The 21,207-nt window shown below is 40.7% G+C and overlaps 1 protein-coding gene across 3 annotated transcripts in view; it reads left to right on the top strand.

Moving 5' to 3' along the window:
- The window catches only part of LOC103366807 (collagen alpha-1(XII) chain-like), a 154,064-nt gene that overhangs the window by 7,143 nt on the left and 125,714 nt on the right, over positions 1–21,207 (top strand). For all 3 annotated transcript variants that reach the window (XM_008294637.1, XM_008294636.1, XM_008294638.1), the window contains exons 4-12: positions 1,927–2,070; positions 4,144–4,203; positions 6,036–6,299; positions 7,215–7,379; positions 9,199–9,372; positions 10,507–10,797; positions 10,948–11,541; positions 15,106–15,384; positions 15,496–15,774. In XM_008294637.1, the coding sequence (XP_008292859.1) occupies positions 1,927–2,070; positions 4,144–4,203; positions 6,036–6,299; positions 7,215–7,379; positions 9,199–9,372; positions 10,507–10,797; positions 10,948–11,541; positions 15,106–15,384; positions 15,496–15,774 (2,250 nt within the window). The remainder of the gene's footprint in view (positions 1–1,926; positions 2,071–4,143; positions 4,204–6,035; positions 6,300–7,214; positions 7,380–9,198; positions 9,373–10,506; positions 10,798–10,947; positions 11,542–15,105; positions 15,385–15,495; positions 15,775–21,207) is intronic.

The raw sequence follows: 21,207 nt of genomic DNA, 5'->3' as shown, positions 1-21,207 counted from the left end.
GGCCTGGGGCCAACTCAGTGTCGCTAACGTGAGTAAACTAACTGATAGCATTAAGCTAACATCTACACACCATGATGTATCTGCTGACTGCATCTTCAGATGAGCTTGTTCACATATTTCTCTAGGAAGAGAAAGACACCTGATGAAGATGACGCTAGCCAGGTGGCATTAGCCTTTTACTGACTCATAAATGATGATGGTCAGGTACAAAGTAGTGTCCACACTGTAATCAGATGTGATGTGAGTGTAAATGAGATAACGTTAATGTTTTATGTATAGGACCAGTAACATCAGACAAGGAGGAGCAGTGGAGCAAAGTGAAGGAGAGCTGAGTGGAGGAGCAGGAGAGAGAGATGAGAGTAGAGGAGGAGAACCTAAAGGGAAGCTCAGGCTCTCAGGGCTGGACCCTACATGGGCTGAAAGAAACAGCCGGTTCCACTCATGGCTCTACCACACTGATAATGGAGAGTGTCCATGAAGCTTTTTGTCCTTTCTTATTTATTTATTTATTTTTGCATAATATACATGTCAATATTTCTGTTAAATAAATAAAAGATAAATTCAGTGTATTTCCATTGTAAGAGCAGTGATCAATAATGCCACTGCACTCTGTCCTGGTAGGAATGTTCTGAATCAGGGGATCAGCTGCAGCCTGGATGCTGCTGAGCCTCTCAGAACAATTTCCCTCCAACAGAGCCTCAGAGCTCTTCTATAAAAAACCCAGAAAATGAATTGTTCTGAGCCTGGGTGCAAACTGTGCCACTGATTCTACAGCCCCATCAAGAAATGATTATTTATTGTTTTATGTTTTATTCTTTTGATTTTTACATTCAGCCTTTAAAAAGCCATTTTCAGCTGGACATTCAATTAATAGGTTGTAAAAGTAAAACCTGCAGTCAGGTGTCATGTGTTGATGTGGCCACGGCTCCTGGAGAGCCTGCTGCTGGAAAACATCCTGGAGGAAACACGGCCATGACTGCAGCAGTAGACATTAAATGTAGCACCTTGTTAATATCAGACATTTACAGAGTTTCCTCTTTGTACAGTTAGTAATGCTACAGAATACTTAAACCCCTCTTTATTCAGATGGTGGTAGATGGACGGTAAGACAGGCAGAGAAACAGGTCAGAAACTGACATAATGACTTTATTTTGTTTCAAAACTAAGTGTTAATTGTTGTGATATTCTGCTTAGACAACATATGTGTCAGTTGTACTAAATACCATCTAATAAGACTTTCTGCATGCCGACCTTACACTAGCGGGCTAACTGTTACATGAAGCTAATTCCCTTTTACTTAATAATTATAAAACTTCAGCTGTAACATAAAATTGTTGTTCTTGCATTTCTATTTTTCAACAGATTCCAAAAAACACACACAAAGTATTCATTTTTAAGCTTTACAGGTGTTTACAGGTGTATTTTTAAACAAAAGCCGGGCTTTCCTTCAGTCTTAAAGCTAAGCTAACCAGTTCTAAGCCTGACTTTGCTCCTAACGCACACATAAGGTCGATATCAAGCTTCATGTCTCAGAGAGAAAGAAAATAAACGTGCTCCCTGAAGTGTTTCATAAATCTGTTTGGCTGCTTAATGTACAAAATGCATACGAGTGCCTCAATAAACAGCTCTTTCAGGTCTATTAGCGCTAATATTCGAAACAATGACGTCTCTAATGAGTAACTGCCCTTCATTTTATGGAAGATTTGAGGGTATTAAAGGGTTAAAATCATGTGTTTTGGTTTATAGTAATGCGGAAAGTTTTCATTAAATTGAATCATAGTGTTGTTGTGTGTTTACGCTGCTATTCCAGTCCGCAGGTCAACAGTCGGAATCAGGTTTTTCTGAATCCCTGTTTTGACTCTTGGAGAAATGAAGTAATGTAATAGTTTCCTAATGGCTTCCCTCTGACTTTGTGCATTCTTGTAGGAGAACCAACAAAAGAATTTACTCTGCCTGCATCTGCGACTAAGACCTCCATCTCAGACCTGAGTCCAGATGTGGATTATGTCGTAACGATAGCCGCGTACGCCGGATCAGAGGAGAGTCTGCCCATCTCCGGCCAGATCACAAGTGAGTCACCGTGTCCCTGAGTGTGTGTGCTTGTGTAGATTAGCACCAGACAATCAACCCAACGCTGGTGGAGTTTGCCTGCAGCTGGTCAGTTACCTGCTTCGGTCTTAAAGTCAACACTGAGTGGACGAAATGACAGGAGCGAAATAATGTAGAGCAGTGTTTCTATTATATTGTCCACTCTGCATTGTTATTATTATTCTGTTTTCACATGAGTATTGTTTAGTCAAACACTCTCACTACTGTTTAGTAGCTGCTCATGATGTACTTTATCATAACTACTTTGATTTATCATCGAGCGAGCTTTAAAACTAACCGTCTAATTTCACTCTTGATGGTGAATAAAAAGCTGAAAATCTCACCACAAAAGTCCGTTTAGTGTGAAATGCAGAACGAGTTTTAATCGTTTTCAGCTTTGCAGAAGTTGAACGGTGCTAGATTGAAAGCCTGACTGGACACATCTCAGTAATTACTGCAGCACAAGGAGGCGATCAGGACTGAATCCAGCTGTGGAGGATTTCCATTCTGCTGATGAATATCATGCAATGCCATCAAAAGTTCCAGCACATTATGATGACGCTGTTTTCTCAACTGCTGTCTTCAGTAGTAGTGTTTAGATAGTTAGGAAAGAGAGGATATAGTCTTTGGCTTCATCGTTGAGGGAATAAATTCAGAAACAAAAACAAGACGATTGAAAGCAGACATAAGAAAGAAGACTTTGACACCGTGAATTCAAAAGGTGTTTTTTTTTAAAATGATGGAAATCTTCATGAACTATGGAACGGATTGGGTAATTATTAAGAGGTTCCATCCTATGGGCAACCAAACACCTCCCAAACATGACAAGTGACAAGACAAAGAAGAGGAGAGGAGGGAAAGCTCCGTTACACAAAAGTTTTTTTTTCTTTTTTCCTGCAAGAACAGCTTTTAAATGTCTTCGGAAATCAATGTGGTTCAACTTTTAACAAGACTTGACTACATTAATGTCTCTGATTAGGGGTCATGAGTAGACATGGATTCGTTTGACCCTGTTGCATGTGGAATGGTTACCCTGACATTCCTGTCACCCTAAATGGATGTGACTTGTTCCACTGTTCATGCTGGAAAACTGGCGTCATGTAACCTGTCTGCTGCAGACTTCAACAGGTCAGCATTTCCATCCAAGTGTGTGTAACTGTTTCAGACCAAAAAAAGACAACATTTTGTTTCCCGAGATGCTTTCACTGCTTCCATATTTTATGTTTCTGTTCCATCACTTGGCTGAAGTGGCTCCGAGGCTGGTAAATGGCAGCATTCAGAGCCTGGATGAGACATTTCTCTAACGAGCTGCTACATTAAAACCACTTACCTGACATTGTACAGGTCCACCTCATGCCTCCTGTCCTGTGGTGTCTGCTGACTGTAGATCCTTTGGGTGAGGCCTCTGAGTATCAGGCTTGTTAAGGTGCTTCACATGGAAGCTCGATTGGATCAGGATCCAGGGTGTTTGGAGGCCTTGGACTTTGAAACATCATTAGATGACCGATTTGTGTCAGAGTAATGAATCCAAGATTCCCCAGCAGAACGTCTCATTGTAAAGAGATGATCAATGCTCCACACTAAATGGAATCCTGACCCAGATTCCCATCGGTGAGGGAGGTCTTCACTAATGTCATGGCAGCCGTTTGGTGGGGACGCCTGTTTGGCACCGTCACCTACACTGATGATCTGAGAAGCCCACTGAGCTCCGGAGATTCCCTGGAAATCTCACAGAAACAATGACATCAACTTGTTCGTTTCTCCACTTGGGAGCTCAATTTGTATGTCAGTTGTATCTACAAGTAGGAAACATTGCTCAAGAAACCCTCAGATGAGAGAATAAATCTTATCTATGGAAACAAAAGACACAGTTTGTTCCAGTTTTAGAGGTCAGCCATTAGCTGAAGCACAACACTGACACTTACTGACAGAAAATGGTTCCTAATGTGACATTAGAATAAACGTAGCGGGTCTCCTGAGGATTAGTTCAACACAATGGCTTATTTGAATTGCCTCTAACTTTTGTAATTACATGACTGTTTTATTGTTTTTCAGTTGAGTCAAGTGGCAGCTCAAGAGGAACTTCCAAGAAACCAGACCCTTCAGATTCAGTCAGTAAGTTCTTTTGTTCACTCATTAGAGTCGTTAATTTGACGAGAGGGTTTCACTTCCGCCTCAGATAATGAGTCACAAACGTTCAAGATGCTGCCATTCCTGCTCGAATTCTCCTCTTTTTGTTCCCGAGTTTTCTTCTGGGCGGCGTCCACCAGCGTGAGCTCAGCAGCAAAGGGAGGCTCCTCCACACAACACCCCATTGTATAGCAATAATCAAAATTAGGCCCCTATAAACCTCTACAGTATTCGGTCATCGCTTTGGTCCCCTGCCGGCCAATTATGCCAGCATGGAGGAAGCTGCACATGCTCAGTGCGGGGGTCGTAGGTGGGGCCAAAGGCTGCTGTTGGAGCTGGGGGAGCAAGCCGAGAGAAGCCCAGCCCCGAAGTGCTGAGAGAAGTGGAAACCATTACAGATACTGATTTACAAGAGCGCTGCTGCTGCTGCCCTGGCCCCTGTTCTGCAGATGATGACGAGCTTGTGCTGATTTTTCCTTCTTTTCATGAGAGGAAAGTCATGAGGAAACTCCCAGAAAGCAGGGCAGAGAGGAGAGGTCTGCACTTCTACCTACAACAGTACAGTTTGATTTAATACTCAGTGATAGCAGGCAGATGTTTTATGAAATCCTGAACAACCAAAAATAATCAGTAACGAGTTTGAAACACGCTGAGTCGATTTGGAGAAACTTCATCTGCAGCAACGCAGACCTGAAACATGTTACGTGAGATCAAAGCTGCATGAACACTGAGCGCATACGGCACGTTTTCTGCTTCTCATCTGACCATGAAACCAAACTACACAATCATTGATCCTGTCATGTTACTGAGAACTACGGGTTTGGTCATTTTGGAAATATAGTTAACCCTTTAGTGTCCTAAACAGGCAGAGTTAAAAAATTTAAGAAGCGATATATTGTTTGGAGCCACAAAGCCTCATGATTCAAACCTCCATCCTACGATACTGACATCGCAGCAACAATAGTTTCTCACTTTGTAGTAAGAATGCAGCAGTTTCTTACCTTGTCTGTTATTCATATTGGTACATACTTCATTATGTGCTGCAAACTGTTTTCACTGTAAGAGTCCAACAACAAAAAGCTTCCAAGCTTTTAGTCTTTTTAGTAAATGAGAGGGTAAATGTTCAGGCATTAAGATCTGGGCAGGTTTAGACAATTAAAACTACAATAAATTCCAAAATGCAGACCAGTGTTTTTAAAAAAGAAATACGCCCTCTTTCCTACAAACGACTTATTTATGCTACTAAATTGGTTTACCAATATTTTTTGGGGGGAGAAACATAGTTGCTGTCTAAATTATACAAAGACCCAATAGTTTGTATACTTCTGCTGTTTTTGTACTTCACATGGGTATAAAAAGAGTCTACAACGTTTCCTCTAAACTTAACCAGATCAGTAGTTTCATCCTCTGGAGACCATGAATGTCTATGTGAAGTTTCACAGCACCAAACTGGTCCAGAATAGTCAACCAACAAACAGCCGCAGCATGTTTAGAAAACAGACCTCTCAGCAGCACTCATGTACTGTCCTCATACACGTTTCATGTCCTGCACAATGCTGAGAGTTGATAGCAATGGACTGGTTATATGTCAGTTTTATCCATTCGTAGAGAAAAACTTCCCAAACAAAATAAATGACTAATAATGAATATTTGTCTCAATTCATTCTTTAGCTGAAGTTAAAAGTGGCTTCAAATTGCTTCCTATTAAAAATAACATGCACCACATTGTATTATTTGGAGTGTTCAGCTTTTGAATGTGTAAGTTTATCTCTCATCCTCTCCTCCACTTCCTTTCACTCTTGAACTTTTTTTCCCAGAATGCTCTGCGACCACCGTCGCTGATGTGGTGTTTTTGGTGGACGGCTCCTGGAGCGTCGGCAGGCCCAACTTCAGATACATCCGCAACTTTATCTCAGCAGCAGCCGGAGCCTTTCAGATTAGCGAGGATGGAACCCGGGTTGGTGTGGTCCAATACAGCGACGGCGCCAGAACTGAGTTCAAGCTGAACGAACACCTGAGTCGACCGGTGCTGCTGCGGGCCATCGGCTCGCTGCCGTACAAAGGAGGCAACAGCATGACAGGTAGAGGGTCATTTCATTTACCAATCTGGTCTTTGTTCTGTTCAGTTATTTGTATGCGTTTCCTTTTTTGTGGTAACTTTGACTATAGCCTATATTATGTATCACTTTTTGCGATTTGAATCACGTTTCATCATGATAAATGGCATCAATATTGTTGTAATTCTACATTTTTTTCTAATTTCTTTAATTGTGTTCACATGAAGAAGGGGCAAGCAAACAATCAATGATCGACTTTAACTTCTTGGTAGTTGTGTAAACCTTGTGTTGCATTCACTGACAGAAAAATAAACACTACAAGTACATTTGTAATAATATCAGTAACAAGCACAATTGTTTTATTTTTTTAAAATAAGAATCATTTAATCATTGTCTGCCAGAAGAAGGGTGAGCGATCATTTGGCTAACTTGTTAATTAGAAGGACAAATCGGTGTGATGTTAGGGGATTAAATCATCCTCCACATCCATCATTGTGTAGAGAAACAACATTATAATCACATTACAACCAATCTAACTTCTTGAAAGAGCAATAAACACTGTCAGCTTTACAAGTAGATTACATACACATCATTCTGAAGGCCTCATAAAGCAGGTTATGTGAAGATAGTTACAATAACTGTGGCATATTATCCACAATCTACCTACTGTTTATGCAGACCTCAAAGAAAATATGATGAATTCATGCACCTCATAGAAACAAAACAAAACATTGCAGAGCAAGTTAGTTTTTCTGGCGTTTGACATTGTCTTTGTTGTTTTTCTTGTCACCTTACCTGATTTTGATAAGCACCTAAGTGAATCAGACTGCTTAGTTTATTGGCATGTGTGATCTAGATTCAGTATCATTCCATACTTTGTGTCATAAAGAAAACCTCTCTCTCTCTCTCTCTCTCTCTCTCTCTCTCTCATTGGTCCAGGCGACGCCCTTGACTACCTGCTGAAAAATACTTTCACTGAGGCTGCCGGTGCCAGGGAGGGTTTTCCCAAAGTGCTGGTGATCATCACAGATGGCAAATCTGAGGATCCAGTGGAGCTTTATGCAAAGCAGCTCAGGAGCAGGGGGGTGGAGATCTTTGTTCTCGGTACGCAGCCAGAACAAGTTTATTACATTCCACATCTTACATTTTCCATTCGTATTTAATGCTTTTAACAGTAGTTTGTAACAAAAGCAATCTGTGAAGGCGTAACGATGGAACAAGGTTAAATTCCTACATCATTAACATTACAAGCGAGTGATAGCAAGTTTTATGTATGTTTACACTCTGGCTTCACTCACACTTTCCACAAACTGAGATGGAGAAACAGGAGTGGGCTGTTGCCATGGTGTTAAAGAGGACGGGTGTTTAAATAAGACAACAGTTCATCTTATGTCAGTGGTAATTGGTCACTGACAGAAAATTGCTCAGTGAGACATATGTATGTTTCCAGTGTTTGCAGGAGAAGCTGATAACATACAGAAGAACCACTGTGAATGTAAAATTTCCCTTCTTCTGAGTCAAACCTCTTATTAGTGGTGCCATCATGTTTCTGGAGGTCATCCAGGCTTTAAGAGGATTTCTCAAAGTGCACAGGAACTTGGCTTTCGATCAGCAGCTCTTAAAGCAACATTTTGATTGAAGTCATCGAGGTTTTGAGTTTTGAGTTTTTTTTGCAGGACTGCAGTGATGAGTGACTTGTTAATGGAAACACTTTGTACCTGAAACAAGACGAGCAACAATCTGTCTGACAGGACAACACAGGAGCCAAGATCTACTGTAAAAACAAAGCAGTGGTGAACACTCACTGTTCGAGGAAATGTTCTAATCTTTTTCTTAAGTAAAGGCAGAAATCTCATATAAACAATATTCTATTACAAGTAATAGTACTGTATTCAAAATTTTAAGTACTACCTGCAAAGAACAAATTATTTAGTAAAACTGTCCTGATGCATTAACGGGTCACTGTTTCATTTGTGGTTGGCTCCAGTGCCGCTACATCGACCCATTTTACATGCTGCTGGCTGGTTTTATTTAATGTATGATCTTAGTTGTATTGTATTGTTTAGAATCAATAAAAGTGCTACAGTTAAACTTCAAACGAGTATCAGCACTAAAATCCAAACAATGAAAAAAGAAAGGGACGAAATAGATAACACTAAGGAAATGAGGACAGAAAGAAAAAATCAGGCAAAGAAAAATAAATAAATAAATCAGTAATGCTTCATAATCTTTTAGTCTGATTCTACAAAGTAAACAGTTGCCATCAATATTGAACAAGACACTTAGTTCTAATCTGAATCTGGAAACCAATAAGTAGGTAACCAGGGACTCGAACTATCAGACGAAAAAAGTTTTCCCTTTCAAAATAATTTGCCAAATAGTTAAAGTGTAAAAGAAATAGAGGTACTTGTTACTTACTGCCTGTGTCTATCAGAGAGTACACAGAACGCCTCTTTCTGAGTTAAACTTTGAATAAACTATGATCCGTGAAGGACCACAGCTCTTTGAACAGTGTCACAGGAATATAGGATTATAAAACTCTCCAGTTTTAAAATGGAGTCCAACCAGTTTCATATTTACTGCCCATGTTGTCAGACTTTCCAGCCAAAGTGGAATAGAAAAAGCTGGAGAACTTTTAATATGCTAATGTGGAAAACAAATGTTCACTTAACTTTGTTATAGATTGCTCATTTCACCCAGTATTTACAGACCTGGAACAAATACACTCGTTACCTCTGACACAGTAATCCCCACACGATGCCAGTGACTTTACAAGGATGGCTATTAATTCCCTGCTGTCGCCTGTTCGGCCCAGTATGGGTGAATGTCCCTAAATTTGGCAGGCAGGGTCGACCACAGCAATTTCCCCATTTTCTTGAAGAATCATACACTGTGCATTTACCACAGCTTTGATTTGTTTTAGGTATCCAACAAGCTGATGAAGACGAGATGAAGCTGATGGCCTCCACCCCTCACAGAAGCCACGTCTTTTCCGTTGCTAACTTCGACATGATCAAGAATGTGCAGAAAGAGCTCATCACTCAGGTGTGCGCTGGCGTTGACGATCAAGTCAACTCACTTGTCAGCGGAGAAGAAGGTGAGATGGGGTAAAAATCTACTTTTATAGCTGCTGAAGTGTGTGTTAAAGTGCAAAAGTTTACATTTCCTTTGCCATCCTGTCGTCCATGGTCCCTGTTCACATGACTTTCAAAGAGCAGTTGTACATTGATGATATTTCCATAATGTATTGTATTACGAAATTTAAAGAAAAATTTTCAAATTTCCCCCAAATTTCTAATCACTTAAGTTGGCCTTTAATGAAAAAAAAAAAAAAAAAAAGTTAATTGGGATGGAAACACCTTTTTCGAATTCTGATGTAATGAGTATTTATCTCATGTGCCCTCATTCCGAGGCTGCATGAATTATGGCCAACACCCATCTGAAATACAGAAGACTTTAGTTTGTTTCTTCTTCTTCTTTGTTTTTTAGCAAATAGGGGGTTTTGTTTCTGGCTTCTTCTACTCTGTTGAGCCATTGTTAACATTTCTGTTATACAGCCTACTTTACTTTCTTTAAAGCAGTTATGGAAACAAATCTAATTAGATCTAATTGGAAGTAACCTCTGGGTCTAAAAGTAAGACCAACACAGAAGTGCCTTAAATCTGCGTTATTTCTAACAGCCACAAGGGGGCGACTCCTCTAGTTGCAAAAAGAAACCGGATTGTATAGAAGCCTATGAGAAAATTATGCTGCTTCTCCCGTAATTTATTACGTCAGTAAACATTTTCGTAATGTCAGTTTCTACTTTCAAGTCTCATTCCGTACAACAGTCTGTTCATTTTACAAATTATGGTCCCATTTAGAGGAAAACAGACAATAAAGCAAGGTATTCTTTAGGGCGGGGCTACCACCTGATTGACAGTTCATTACTGTATGGGTGTTCGTACCCTCCTCCAGTTCTCGAGTCAGATCCCCTCGCTTGTGATGTAAGGTTTCTAAAGACCAAGATGGTGACGTCCAAATACCAAACTCTGCCTCCATCTTTATATACAGTTTAGAGCTTTGCTAAGCATAAAAAGGGCTCATGACTTAACATATTGTATGCTTCGTATAACCAGTAAATCTGTTCCTACTCTTTATGCTAACTGTCTCCTGCCTCTAGAATAATGTTTTTTAAGTTTGGAGGAGTATTACATTTATTTGAAAACTGCTCTGACTCTGACTTTTGCAGCCATTGAGCCAGCCTCTAACCTCCGAGTCGTGGAGGTGGCCTCCAAGTCCATGCGACTGATTTGGGACGCTTCTATGGGATACGTTTCCAGATACAGAATTCAAATGATCCCCATGATGACCGGCAGTAAGCAGCAGGATCTATACGTGGGTCAAGGTCAGACCTCAGTGGTGGCCAGAGAACTTTCTCCAGACACAGAGTACCAGATCAATCTGTTCGCCCTGAGGGAGCTGGCGTCCAGTGAGCCTGTCACAATCATGCAGAAGACGGAGCCAGTTCAAGTCTCACTGGGTGGGTACAAAACAGAGGCTACAAGTGTCCTTACAGGTTCATTTTGAGCTTTTAGTACAATTTGCTGGGTTTTTCTTCAGCTTTAGATAGAATTTAGTGTTCCTTCAACAAAGCAATTCTAACTTTATTTTGTGCATTTTTCTCATTTAGAGTGCTCCCTTGGCGTGGATGTGAAGGCTGATGTCGTCCTCCTGGTTGATGGATCCTACAGCATTGGTTTGTCCAACTTTGCTAAAGTGAGAGCTTTCCTCGAGGTGTTGGTGAACACCTTTGACATTGGGCCGAATAAGGTTCAGATCAGTTTGGTCCAGTACAGCAGGGACCCTCACACTGAGTTCTACCTTAACACTCACCACGATCTGAACGCTGTGGTCAAGGCTGTGAGGACTTTCCCATATCGTGGCGGCTCCACCAACACCGGCAGGGCCATGACATACGTGAGGGAGAGGATCTTCCAGACTAGCAAAGGGGCACGTTCCGACGTTCCCCGTGTCACCATCCTCATCACTGACGGAAAGTCGTCCGACGCTTTCCAGGATCCGGCCACCAAGCTGAGGAACGCTGATGTGGAGATCTTTGCTGTGGGCGTCAAGGATGCTGTACGAAGTGAGCTTGAGGCCATTGCCAGTGCACCTTCACAGACCCATGTGTACACTGTTGAAGACTTTGACGCCTTCCAGAGAATTTCCAAAGAGCTTACACAATCCATCTGCCTGAGGATTGAGCAGGAACTCCGCAAGAGACGTAAGTAGCATTTCTTTAATTCTTTATATGGATGACACTGTGCTTTATTTGGCTTCTTTTGAACAATCTACTTTTGTTTATCGTTTGGTAGTCCTTAGACTTTTTTCCCAAACTAATTTCAGTTCTGCTTCAGGAAACATTCTGTAGTAGGCAGTCGTAAAGATTTCTTAATGTACTTATTTAGTTGAAGCACGAGCATCATGACTGCAAGTAGAATGGCAACATCAAACGCTTAATTTGAATCAGTTGTGGCAGGAAATACTTTGCATTCAGATTTATTGCACTGGATAAATCTAAGGGCAGTGGCTTCACTTTGCAGTTCAGACAGTTGCGGATCTGCAGTGATACAGTAGTTCATCAGTTGTTGGCAAGATGATTGGGAGCTGTTTTTTGTTTATCAATTGTTTAGTAGTGGAGGTGGCTTGCAAAGCGTCATGCCAGTGACTCATATACAAGCTTTATTTCATTGCTGGCACAAGACAATATAACAGAATCACACTCATACCAACCACCAGACAGGGTGCAGTCAGTCATTAGTTTTAATTCTGTTATATTTTGCTGAAGAATTTAATGGACTATGAAAAGATTCTCCTTTGTTAAACAAGTCAGCTTCTTTATCTGAACCTGCTACAGTGTCCATATAATAAAAATATACAGCATTGAAAAACAGCAAAACAAGTTCTGGGGCTTGTTGGTCTCCAGTCTGGGCTTAATTTTGGAGATTTATCGCTGATTTACTTTCCTTTAGTTCCGCATATGTTGTTCGTTTTTCCAACTTTTTCCAGTCCAAACTACAGCCTTCTCAGCATAATGTAATCAAACATGGTTGTCTGAAGCTGCTTTTGTTCATTTGTTCACTGTGCTATGAGCAATGATAATGCTTTTAATCACACTGTGGACTCAGCACATTATTTACTACTCGTTAAGCTTTTTTATTTACACAATGCTGTAAAAACTACCCGTTAACTAGTATTGTTTGAAACACTTGTCCTAAGCAAAACAACGTTTTCACAATAAATTGCTGCAGCAGTCAGATGTAACTCTGCAACCCTTCACGGTGGAGAAAAGTACACAATAGTACCATCAGTCGCCCATATGCACACAATTACTTTCATGTCACTTTTCCAAGCGTGTCTTTTTCAGCTAAACCCTCTTTTTGCTTCAATGTGTAAAACATATGTCCACCTTTTGATCTTTCAAGGGCAGGGAGAGTTCCTGCATGTGGAAATAGTAGAACTGGGTCAAATAGTGGTTGCAGAGATGTGTTTGCATTTGTTGAAACGTAGCCGCAGCACCAGATGACTCAGTATTACCACATCAGGATAATACAGACTGTCAGGTGTGCTGCCTGTCACGTGTTCGTAAACAAAACTCAACTTTGAAATCAGGTCTTTGTGCTGAAATCATCAGCCACTTCCAAACATCTGGTAGCCCAGTGTAAACGAGCAAGAAGAGCTACTTGCTGTTTCAGCCACTTAAAAAGACAAATAATAATTGCGTAGTATTTTGCCAAAAACAGCTTCCAGGTCTGCCAGTGTTAAATGTGACTCACACCAGCTTTGATTGTCGATTATATAATTCTTATATAATAATGACTTTATGTCAACAAAGAGGAGTGTGCAGGATCCCGAGTGAACAGCACAGTCACAGCTTCCAGTCAACATAATGGTTCAAAGAGCTGTCACAGTGGGCTGTTTCACAGCAGCCGCCCTCCGGATGGTGTTTGAATGATCGAGCTGTCAGATGGGTTGTGGATTGTACATCTTTGTTAAATGGCGTGTAGGTCGGCCCCCTTCCACCTTCATTTCCTACTGACTGCAAGAAAGTCAGGGCTGTTTTTTTCTACTGTGCAAAGCCACCTTTTTTCAGCAAGCTTCACGGTTTGTGATCTGTATTTTTTTGCCATCTGCCTTTAATGTTCTGTGGGTAACAGCCATGGAGTATAGCTTAAAAGACTTTCAGAAATGTCAGTTGTAGGACTGTTTTATGTTTTCCATGAGGAAGGAAAAGCAGATTGATGATGCAAGTTTCAGCCTGTTAGCCAGCTGTTGAAAGCAATATGCTCATTGTGTGTGACTTAAAACCAGACTTAAATGAATAAATTAGTCAGACTTGTGTTGGTTCTAACCTCAAATTGTGGGAATACAACAAATTTAGCAGGTCACTGTTTCACATTGTGACTGTGGATTCAGTTGAACAGTCAGACTTCACATAGACGTCTGTCTTTCTACCATATAGAGCCCTCAAACACTACACAGTGGAGCAAAAAAGTACTGTATATGCCAGGGACACTGCTTTCTGCTTACAACTGCACCGTGCCCTGTTTCACATTTTATAGATATGAAAAACACAGTTGAGAGCCCAAGTCAGCCACGTTCAGACTTGCCTCTGTTCCACAACATCCACTGACTTCTTTCATCAGTGTTTCCTAAAAATGAAGTGCTGGAGGTCACTGTCTTATGTCCAAACACAAATCGCCATTCACAGTAGTAGTTGTCAAAAGAAAGTAAAACCTCAGAAAAACAAACAAGTTAAACAAACAAAAAAGATGCTTGCATGAAGAAACTACAGCCTAGTCCTTAAGTACAACTACTTGCCCTGCATTCTGGGTAAATCAAGACTTTTTCAAAACTTACAAAACACGGCTGACCATAGCTGCATCAAATCGCTCCTGCAGAAAATGTTGGTCTCCTGGAAGAATTCAACAGTTACAAGGACATTTTATTGTAAAGGAAAAATTCAAAAACCTTCCAGCAGCACAGGACCTCAGTCCAGTGCAGAAATGCAGCAGAGCTGAGCTGCTGTGGCTTCTTAATGTGGAAGAACTCAGTGCTTCCACTAAGTCCTCTGTCAAGCTCTGGACAGTTTCCTTGAACAAATGAAATCGCTTCACTGCTGTATATTTCCATGTTGTTACTGTTGTCACTAAAAACTATTTTCCCTTCTGACTGCTTACTTCGCAATGTTGCTGGAAAGTCACAAACTATGAGCCATATTGATGAAATCCTCATGTTTTTTTTGTTTTTTTGCGTTTGGGAACATGGAAACAGCTCGTACAAAGATGCAGTTTTATTATATTTAACTGTTATTTGGAAATTTTTGTTGAATGTTTGTTACTGACGTTATTTTGTCCTGCTGATTGGTGTTCATCCATTTGTGTATCATACATGACTGGTGCTTAATTTCACACCAATCTCTTTGATATCGGTTGGAAGAGGTCAGGGGCCTTACTATTGTATCCTCAAAAGTAAAGCTCAGGAAAGTTAAATCTATTGTCTAATATCTTGTTTTTCTTAACAATGAGTCTTAACTCGTCTCACCTAGTCTCTTGTAAAAGCATAATGGTAAATGAGCAAAAATAAATGATTAGATTCAGTATGAATATTTGTTTTTATCTGAAGCATTCTTCTTCTCAGAGGATTTTCAAGGCGGTGTACTTTGATTTTAAACGTCTACACTGTCAGTGCTTCTCCTCCTTACTCTGATGAACACATGTTTTATGTAAAGTATCTGTTGGTGCAGCCTATAAAAAATCCTAACTTTTTATTTTTCTTTTATCTCCAGAGCTGGTCCCACCGAGGTCCCTGTCCTTCTCAGAAATCTTCCCCAGAAGCTTCAAAACTTCATGGGAGATAGATGCCAGCAACGTTGAGTCCTTCTATGTCCAGTTCAGGCCAGCAGATGACTCTGATGCCAATTACATGTCCGTGTCTGTGCCCGGGAACACCCTCACGACCGTCCTCCCCTACCTCACCCCTCTCACCCGCTATGAAGTCAACGTTTATGCTAATTATGAAAAAGGGGAAAGCTTGCCTTTAACCGGCTATGAGACCACTTTAGAAGGTAATGATGTACACTTATGATGTTTACCTTCATTTATTCATTTTTTTTGCAGACATAACTGTGGGCAGATAAATGTTAGTTATAAAACCCTAACTCACACATGTTTTGCAGAACCAGGCTCTGTGGGCAACTTAAGAGTATCTGAAGAGACAACGAACAGCTTCAGAGTGTCATGGACGCCTGCTCCAGGAGACGTCACTCGCTACAGACTGACCTACAAACCAGCTTCAGTTGCTGAGACCACATGGATGGAGACGACCACAGGGGGTGCAGAGACGACAACTGTGCTGCAGGAGCTTCGGCCCAAAACCACTTACCTCGTCATGGTCACTCCTGAGTACCAGGCTGGTTCTGGAGAACCGCGGAAGACTCAAGGCACCACCAAAGAGGGTAAGTGAAGTTATCAGTCCACTGGACACATTTTGTCTCAAAGTTTTTAGTGAAAACAGTGAAAGTTACTGGGTCCAGTGATAGCAGTTTCTCTTAAGCATAATTCAGAGACTTGGAATAATCATGGTCCTCAATCTGCTTTGTTATCTTTACTACAAATGTACACAACGGGATGAAAAGAAAACACAATCCAAACAGTTTTCCCTCACCATTAGTTTAACTTTTTGTATCGAAACCAAATACAATGAAATCCTTTTTTTAATATTGCGATAGATCAGACACACAGTCATTATTTTGTTCTATCCATTACCCCAATTTATCTTCTGTTCATCCAGTGTACAGACTTAATTTCTACAGTTTTTAACCTCGTGCACATGTTAATGAGGTAAAAAAGTTGTTTTTCATCGAAGGCAGTCTTTAAAGTACAAACAAACAAAAGCAGTAAGTTCTCATTCCAGTAACATGTAGTTACTTTGACATTTGTTGGTGGCTTGTTTGCTGTATAACCAGGTGCTGGATGACTCTTTGTAGATGTTGGTTGTTTGTCAAAAACTGTGGTCATACAAAACTGCCCCACAAAAATATTTTAATTTGAGTGTGTGCTTTAGAGCATCTACTGTACTTTTTTTGACACTTGAAACCGATCCTGTCTTTGCTGATCAAATGCATGCCTTACGCAGTGCCGTAACAGTGTGCATGAGGGTGTAAAAACAGCCAAGGATTCAAAGGGTTAACAGATCAGCAGAAGTTCTTCTACATAAGAACTACTTGAACCAAGTTAAACTCTGGAGTCCAGAAATGTGAGTAGTTGGTTAAGTAATAGTTGAGTCACTGCCTCTGATCCACAACAGGTGCCTGCAGACATCTTGTGATGATTTTGTTTGTGCTATGAGACAGTAAAAACTATAAAAATGTAATTGCACCTTAAAATCACAAACGTTTGGGATGATTAAATCATTCTGGGTCCAAGCTGTCTCTCCATCTTCCTGCATCATAAATGGAAAAAGAACAATGGAAATAAGCCAGACTCTATTCTGACATCCTCAGTGACTGCTGTTTTTTTTTAAAAGTCATCATCTGCCATTTGGCGTTTGCTTGACTTCCAGAATTGCCTGGGAGTGCCAGGAGTCCACACATTTTTGACCCCAGTGAAAAGCGAACTCTTAACCCTGCAGTGTTAGTACAACCTGCCACCCATCGAGCTCCTCTTCAGATCTGTCCTGCCTTACAGGGAAAGGAATGAAAAACAGACAGAAGCATGGATAGCTCAGAGATAGAAGTGGGTCGAGATGTTCTCAAAGGTGACAAACAACAAAAAAAGGAAAGTAAACTGGAGATTTTTCCCCTAAAGTAACAACTCTCTAGGCTCTGAATAGTGACATAATGAAACATTTGGGATGTTTTGTGGATTCCAGCAGGGGTTGTTAGTTTTATGTCTTTTAGGGAGGGATCATGTATCTTCCAAAGACACTTCGGACTATAAACCTTAAGCCAAAACACAGAGGACACAGCTTGATATACACAAATTAAACTCCTCTCTACCATGGCAACTGCATTTCTTGCCATGTCTGAATGTACCGTTCACTTCCTGGAGCCTCCAAATCTTCAGAGAGTGCAGCTGCTTGTCATCTGAAGGGATTTTTTTGTTTCGTGTTTTTGACGGTTTATAACAAGAGACAGGATTAATCTCCGCTCGCACCTCTTTGACATGAAACGCCCAGCTGGCTCTCAGATGGATTTATGCCTCCCCCGTACCACTCCTGCATGCCCTCATGGCTTACAATATTGTTCCCATTACACTGTTTACTGTACCATGACTTTATCTCAAAACTATGAGTTGGCGCGGTGCCTTGAGGTTTTGCATACATTGCCCTTTTGCTTGCGGTCCTCTCCGCCTATTCCGGTGTTGCATGGTTCCAGGGAATCGTTTCAATCTTTGTTCCATTTTTCCTGACTGGTATTAGGGAAAAAAAAGAAGGGCATTACACTTAAATTCATGGCATCTTCAGCTTGTCTGACTCAGTTTTGACTCAATTTACCTACCGCAGGAAAAAACATAAGCAGGGAGATGTCACAATAATTTCATGCAGTGAATTATTTTTGAAAGAGAATTTGTTTGAGCATGCTTCACTCTCAGTTTCTTTAACTAATTCACATCCTGGTAACTGCCCAGTGTAAATACTGTTTTTTACTGTGCTGCTCCACTGGAGCAACTGGGAGTTCATTGTCTTGGTCAAGGACTTCTTAGAAAGACAGATTGTTACTGATCCAGTTTTTTTTCCCTCAGTCAAGGACATGATGGAAGTTTTCTGGCCACAGTACAGCTCCAACACACTTACCTTTTTTGTCTGTTCCTATTAGCACATAGCCCCAGTTTGGGCCCCTCATGTGTTACTATGGCAGCTGCAGAGAAAAATAAATGCCTATCAATCTTCAAAAATCCCAGAGGGTTTGCAAGCAGCACTTCATCATGTTTAAAGGTCTTTTCAGATTCTTCAAAGGTTTCTAACGTCAAGTTGAACAAATATTTGATCCGCTGCATGGTCATTTTGACACGTTGCAAATTGCAGTTGTATTTTCTATCCAGGTAACCAGACATGACTTTACGTAGGTTGCTTTATATGTAAATTTAAAAGAATAGAACGTAAGTGTAGACGGAACAGAAAACCATTCCTCTGTTCTGGTTTTCTGATAAATTAAATATTTGATCAAGTATTTGAAGTACTGGGCTTCTCAGAACTTAGAATGTACATTTCAGTTGTTGATTGACATTTTACTGACTTAACTAATGAATCGAGTACAAAAATAAGAAGTCGTAGCAGCTGGAATAGTGACAATAAAAGGGCTTTAAACAGAAGCAAAATGTAAACTGGAAGACAGCTAAGGCTGACTTACAATTGTGATTTTCTGTGATCATGAAAGAAATGCTGGATGTTCAAATTTATAAGGTAACAAGACTTTTATTTTGCGGTCTTAAGAAATCGCAGAATAACTTTCTCATAGACATGAAAAACCAAACATCAGAAATGCCCTCTGATTCCTTTTCAGCCACTGCTGTGATCCTACCAGATTAAGCGATCATGCCTTTTTATTATGACTGTACGTCTCAACAACCACAGCTAATGTTTGAGGTTTTACGGTAATTGCTGTGACTAAACCCTGGAAGACAACCAAATCATCACAAGGCCTCTTAAAACAAACACGGCAAACATTTAATACGGGTCTGTGTTTAATGTGGCTTTCTTTTTGCTCCAGAGCAAAATATTAGAAGTGGTCCCACTTTTAATACCCAGCGAGGCTTTAAAGGTCAGGCTTGTTGTTACTGGAGAGTAATAATAAACAGTCAGAACAAGAGCAGGGAGATGTGGTGAAAAAGGAAAAGAAGGAAGAGACGAAGAAGCCATCCAGTTTTCATATAGGTTTAAAATAGATTTTACCCATCATTCCTTTAAGTTGTGGTAACACTTGATACGCTAGGACAGCATCTTAAATCCATTTATAGCAGGGCTTGATGGAGCTTGAGTTTGAAAATCGGGACTTAGTGCAGTTAGTACAGTGGCTTCTAGAGATCAGAACATTGTGGACAAACCCCCGATTTAACCGCATCAGTTAGAGGTGGAACTGAATGTGAGTGCATTTGAAAAGTTGGATCGCATCCCTTATTTCATTTAAATTATTGCACAGACAACTGTGGTCAACAGAGACGTTAAAGTCAAATCAGAAACTCAGTTTGCAGGACTGAATGGGTGTTCATAGCAAGGCTGGGATTACTTTCATTACTGATCAATCTACTGAATATTTTTTTGGATTAATCATTCGAGCTGTAGAATATCAGAAACTAAAGGAAACATACTTGCAGTAATTTCTCAGAATGGAAGTTGACGTATAGTTTTTTCTTACTAACAGTCCAAAACTTAAAGATTTTCAGTTTTATAGAGATTGAACCTGAGAAACACAGGAAGAGCGAGAAAGGATGAAATGTGACGGAGATGCTCTGTTGGACATTTTGCTTATATTTGCTATTATAAAACACCCCAAAAACAACAAACATTTGTTTTCTTTTGGTGTAAATGTGCAAATATGTGCCGTCATGTTTATACAGTATTGGAGGTCGCACATGTTTTTTTTTTTGGCATGCATTGGCATCATAAATTCTGGGCTGCATGCAGATGGTCCACTCGGAGATTTATGGATGAAATTTATGTCTCGCTGACTGGTATGGATGCTTACAGCAGTGCAAATGAGCTGTCGTGGGGCATCCTGGTGGACTAAAGGTTAAAACACATACCATATAGCTGCAGCGTCCCTTATAGCCCTCTCTGTCCTAATGTTTGGTATTTCTGACTCATTAACCACTTTCTAGATAAAGGCAAAATCCCAATAAATGTAATGTAGTTACAAGAGAATTGGATATATAATTGAAAATAATGATTTCATCGTAGCATGGATATATTTCAGCAGCGTTTGGTCTCTGACTGTGGATGGACTTTTAGCTCTTCAAAGCGCATGCATTAACAGCGACAGTGGACAGCACAGCCAGCCACACGGGCTGAGAGGTAAAGATGAGAAACAGCAAGACCGGACAGGAATGTAACCCAGCTGAGAGCAAGGCTGGAAGGTTAGGAGGAGCAGGGAAGACTGACTCATTCCTGTCTCTGTCTCTGTTTCTGTCTGTGTCTCCGTCTCCATGTGTCTCTCTGCATGTCTTTCCCATTTCCCTCCCATTCTGTCTGTCTCCATGTGTCTGCTTCTCGCTGTCTCTCTCTTTCCATTTCCCGCTATGTGTCTCTCTTTATACCGTCTTTGGTTGTCTCTTCGTGTTATTTTCTTTCCGTCTGTCTTTGTTGCGCTCTTTATTTCTTTCCACCTTGTGAGGGCTTGCCTGGAATTTAATAGCGCTGTCCACAGTCTGTGTGTTTCGGCCTGCACACCCTCCAGATGCGTCTCTGGTCGTTGTGCCATGCAAATTTATACAACCCTGCTCTGTTTTTTTTTTCTCTTTTCTTTTTCCGATGCTTCAGGTTGTTGTATTAGGTGTTTACTGGCATGTCGTAGTGTACTTGTTCTGCCGTGTTGCATTCACGGTCTGGTTGAGTGTAAGGATGCGTCCAGAAATTCCTGGTTTTGGCTCACATCAGAGGCAGCTGGCAGGAGTTCCTCATTACCTTTGTTTCCTTCACATGCGGAGCTAAATTTGCTCAGATCTGCAGCGGAAAACTGCTGTGCTGATACTGTACCCACATTAAAACCAGTGAGCTCACTTTTTCTCATTGTAAAACCTCTTATTTTACAGTAAGAGCCCATGTTAAGCTTCATCAGGGCCTCTTTTGTGCACAGGAGATTTCCGTTCATGACCAAATGGAGGCTAAAATGGAAAACTGATCTTTATGCCAAAATGAGTCGCTAACAATGTTTTCTATCAAAGCTACTTCT

This window comes from Stegastes partitus, unplaced genomic scaffold (genome assembly GCF_000690725.1).
Source record: "Stegastes partitus isolate 25-593 unplaced genomic scaffold, Stegastes_partitus-1.0.2 Scaffold982, whole genome shotgun sequence".
Lineage (NCBI taxonomy): Eukaryota > Metazoa > Chordata > Actinopteri > Pomacentridae > Stegastes > Stegastes partitus.
This window is presented reverse-complemented; position numbering and strand designations above follow the sequence as displayed.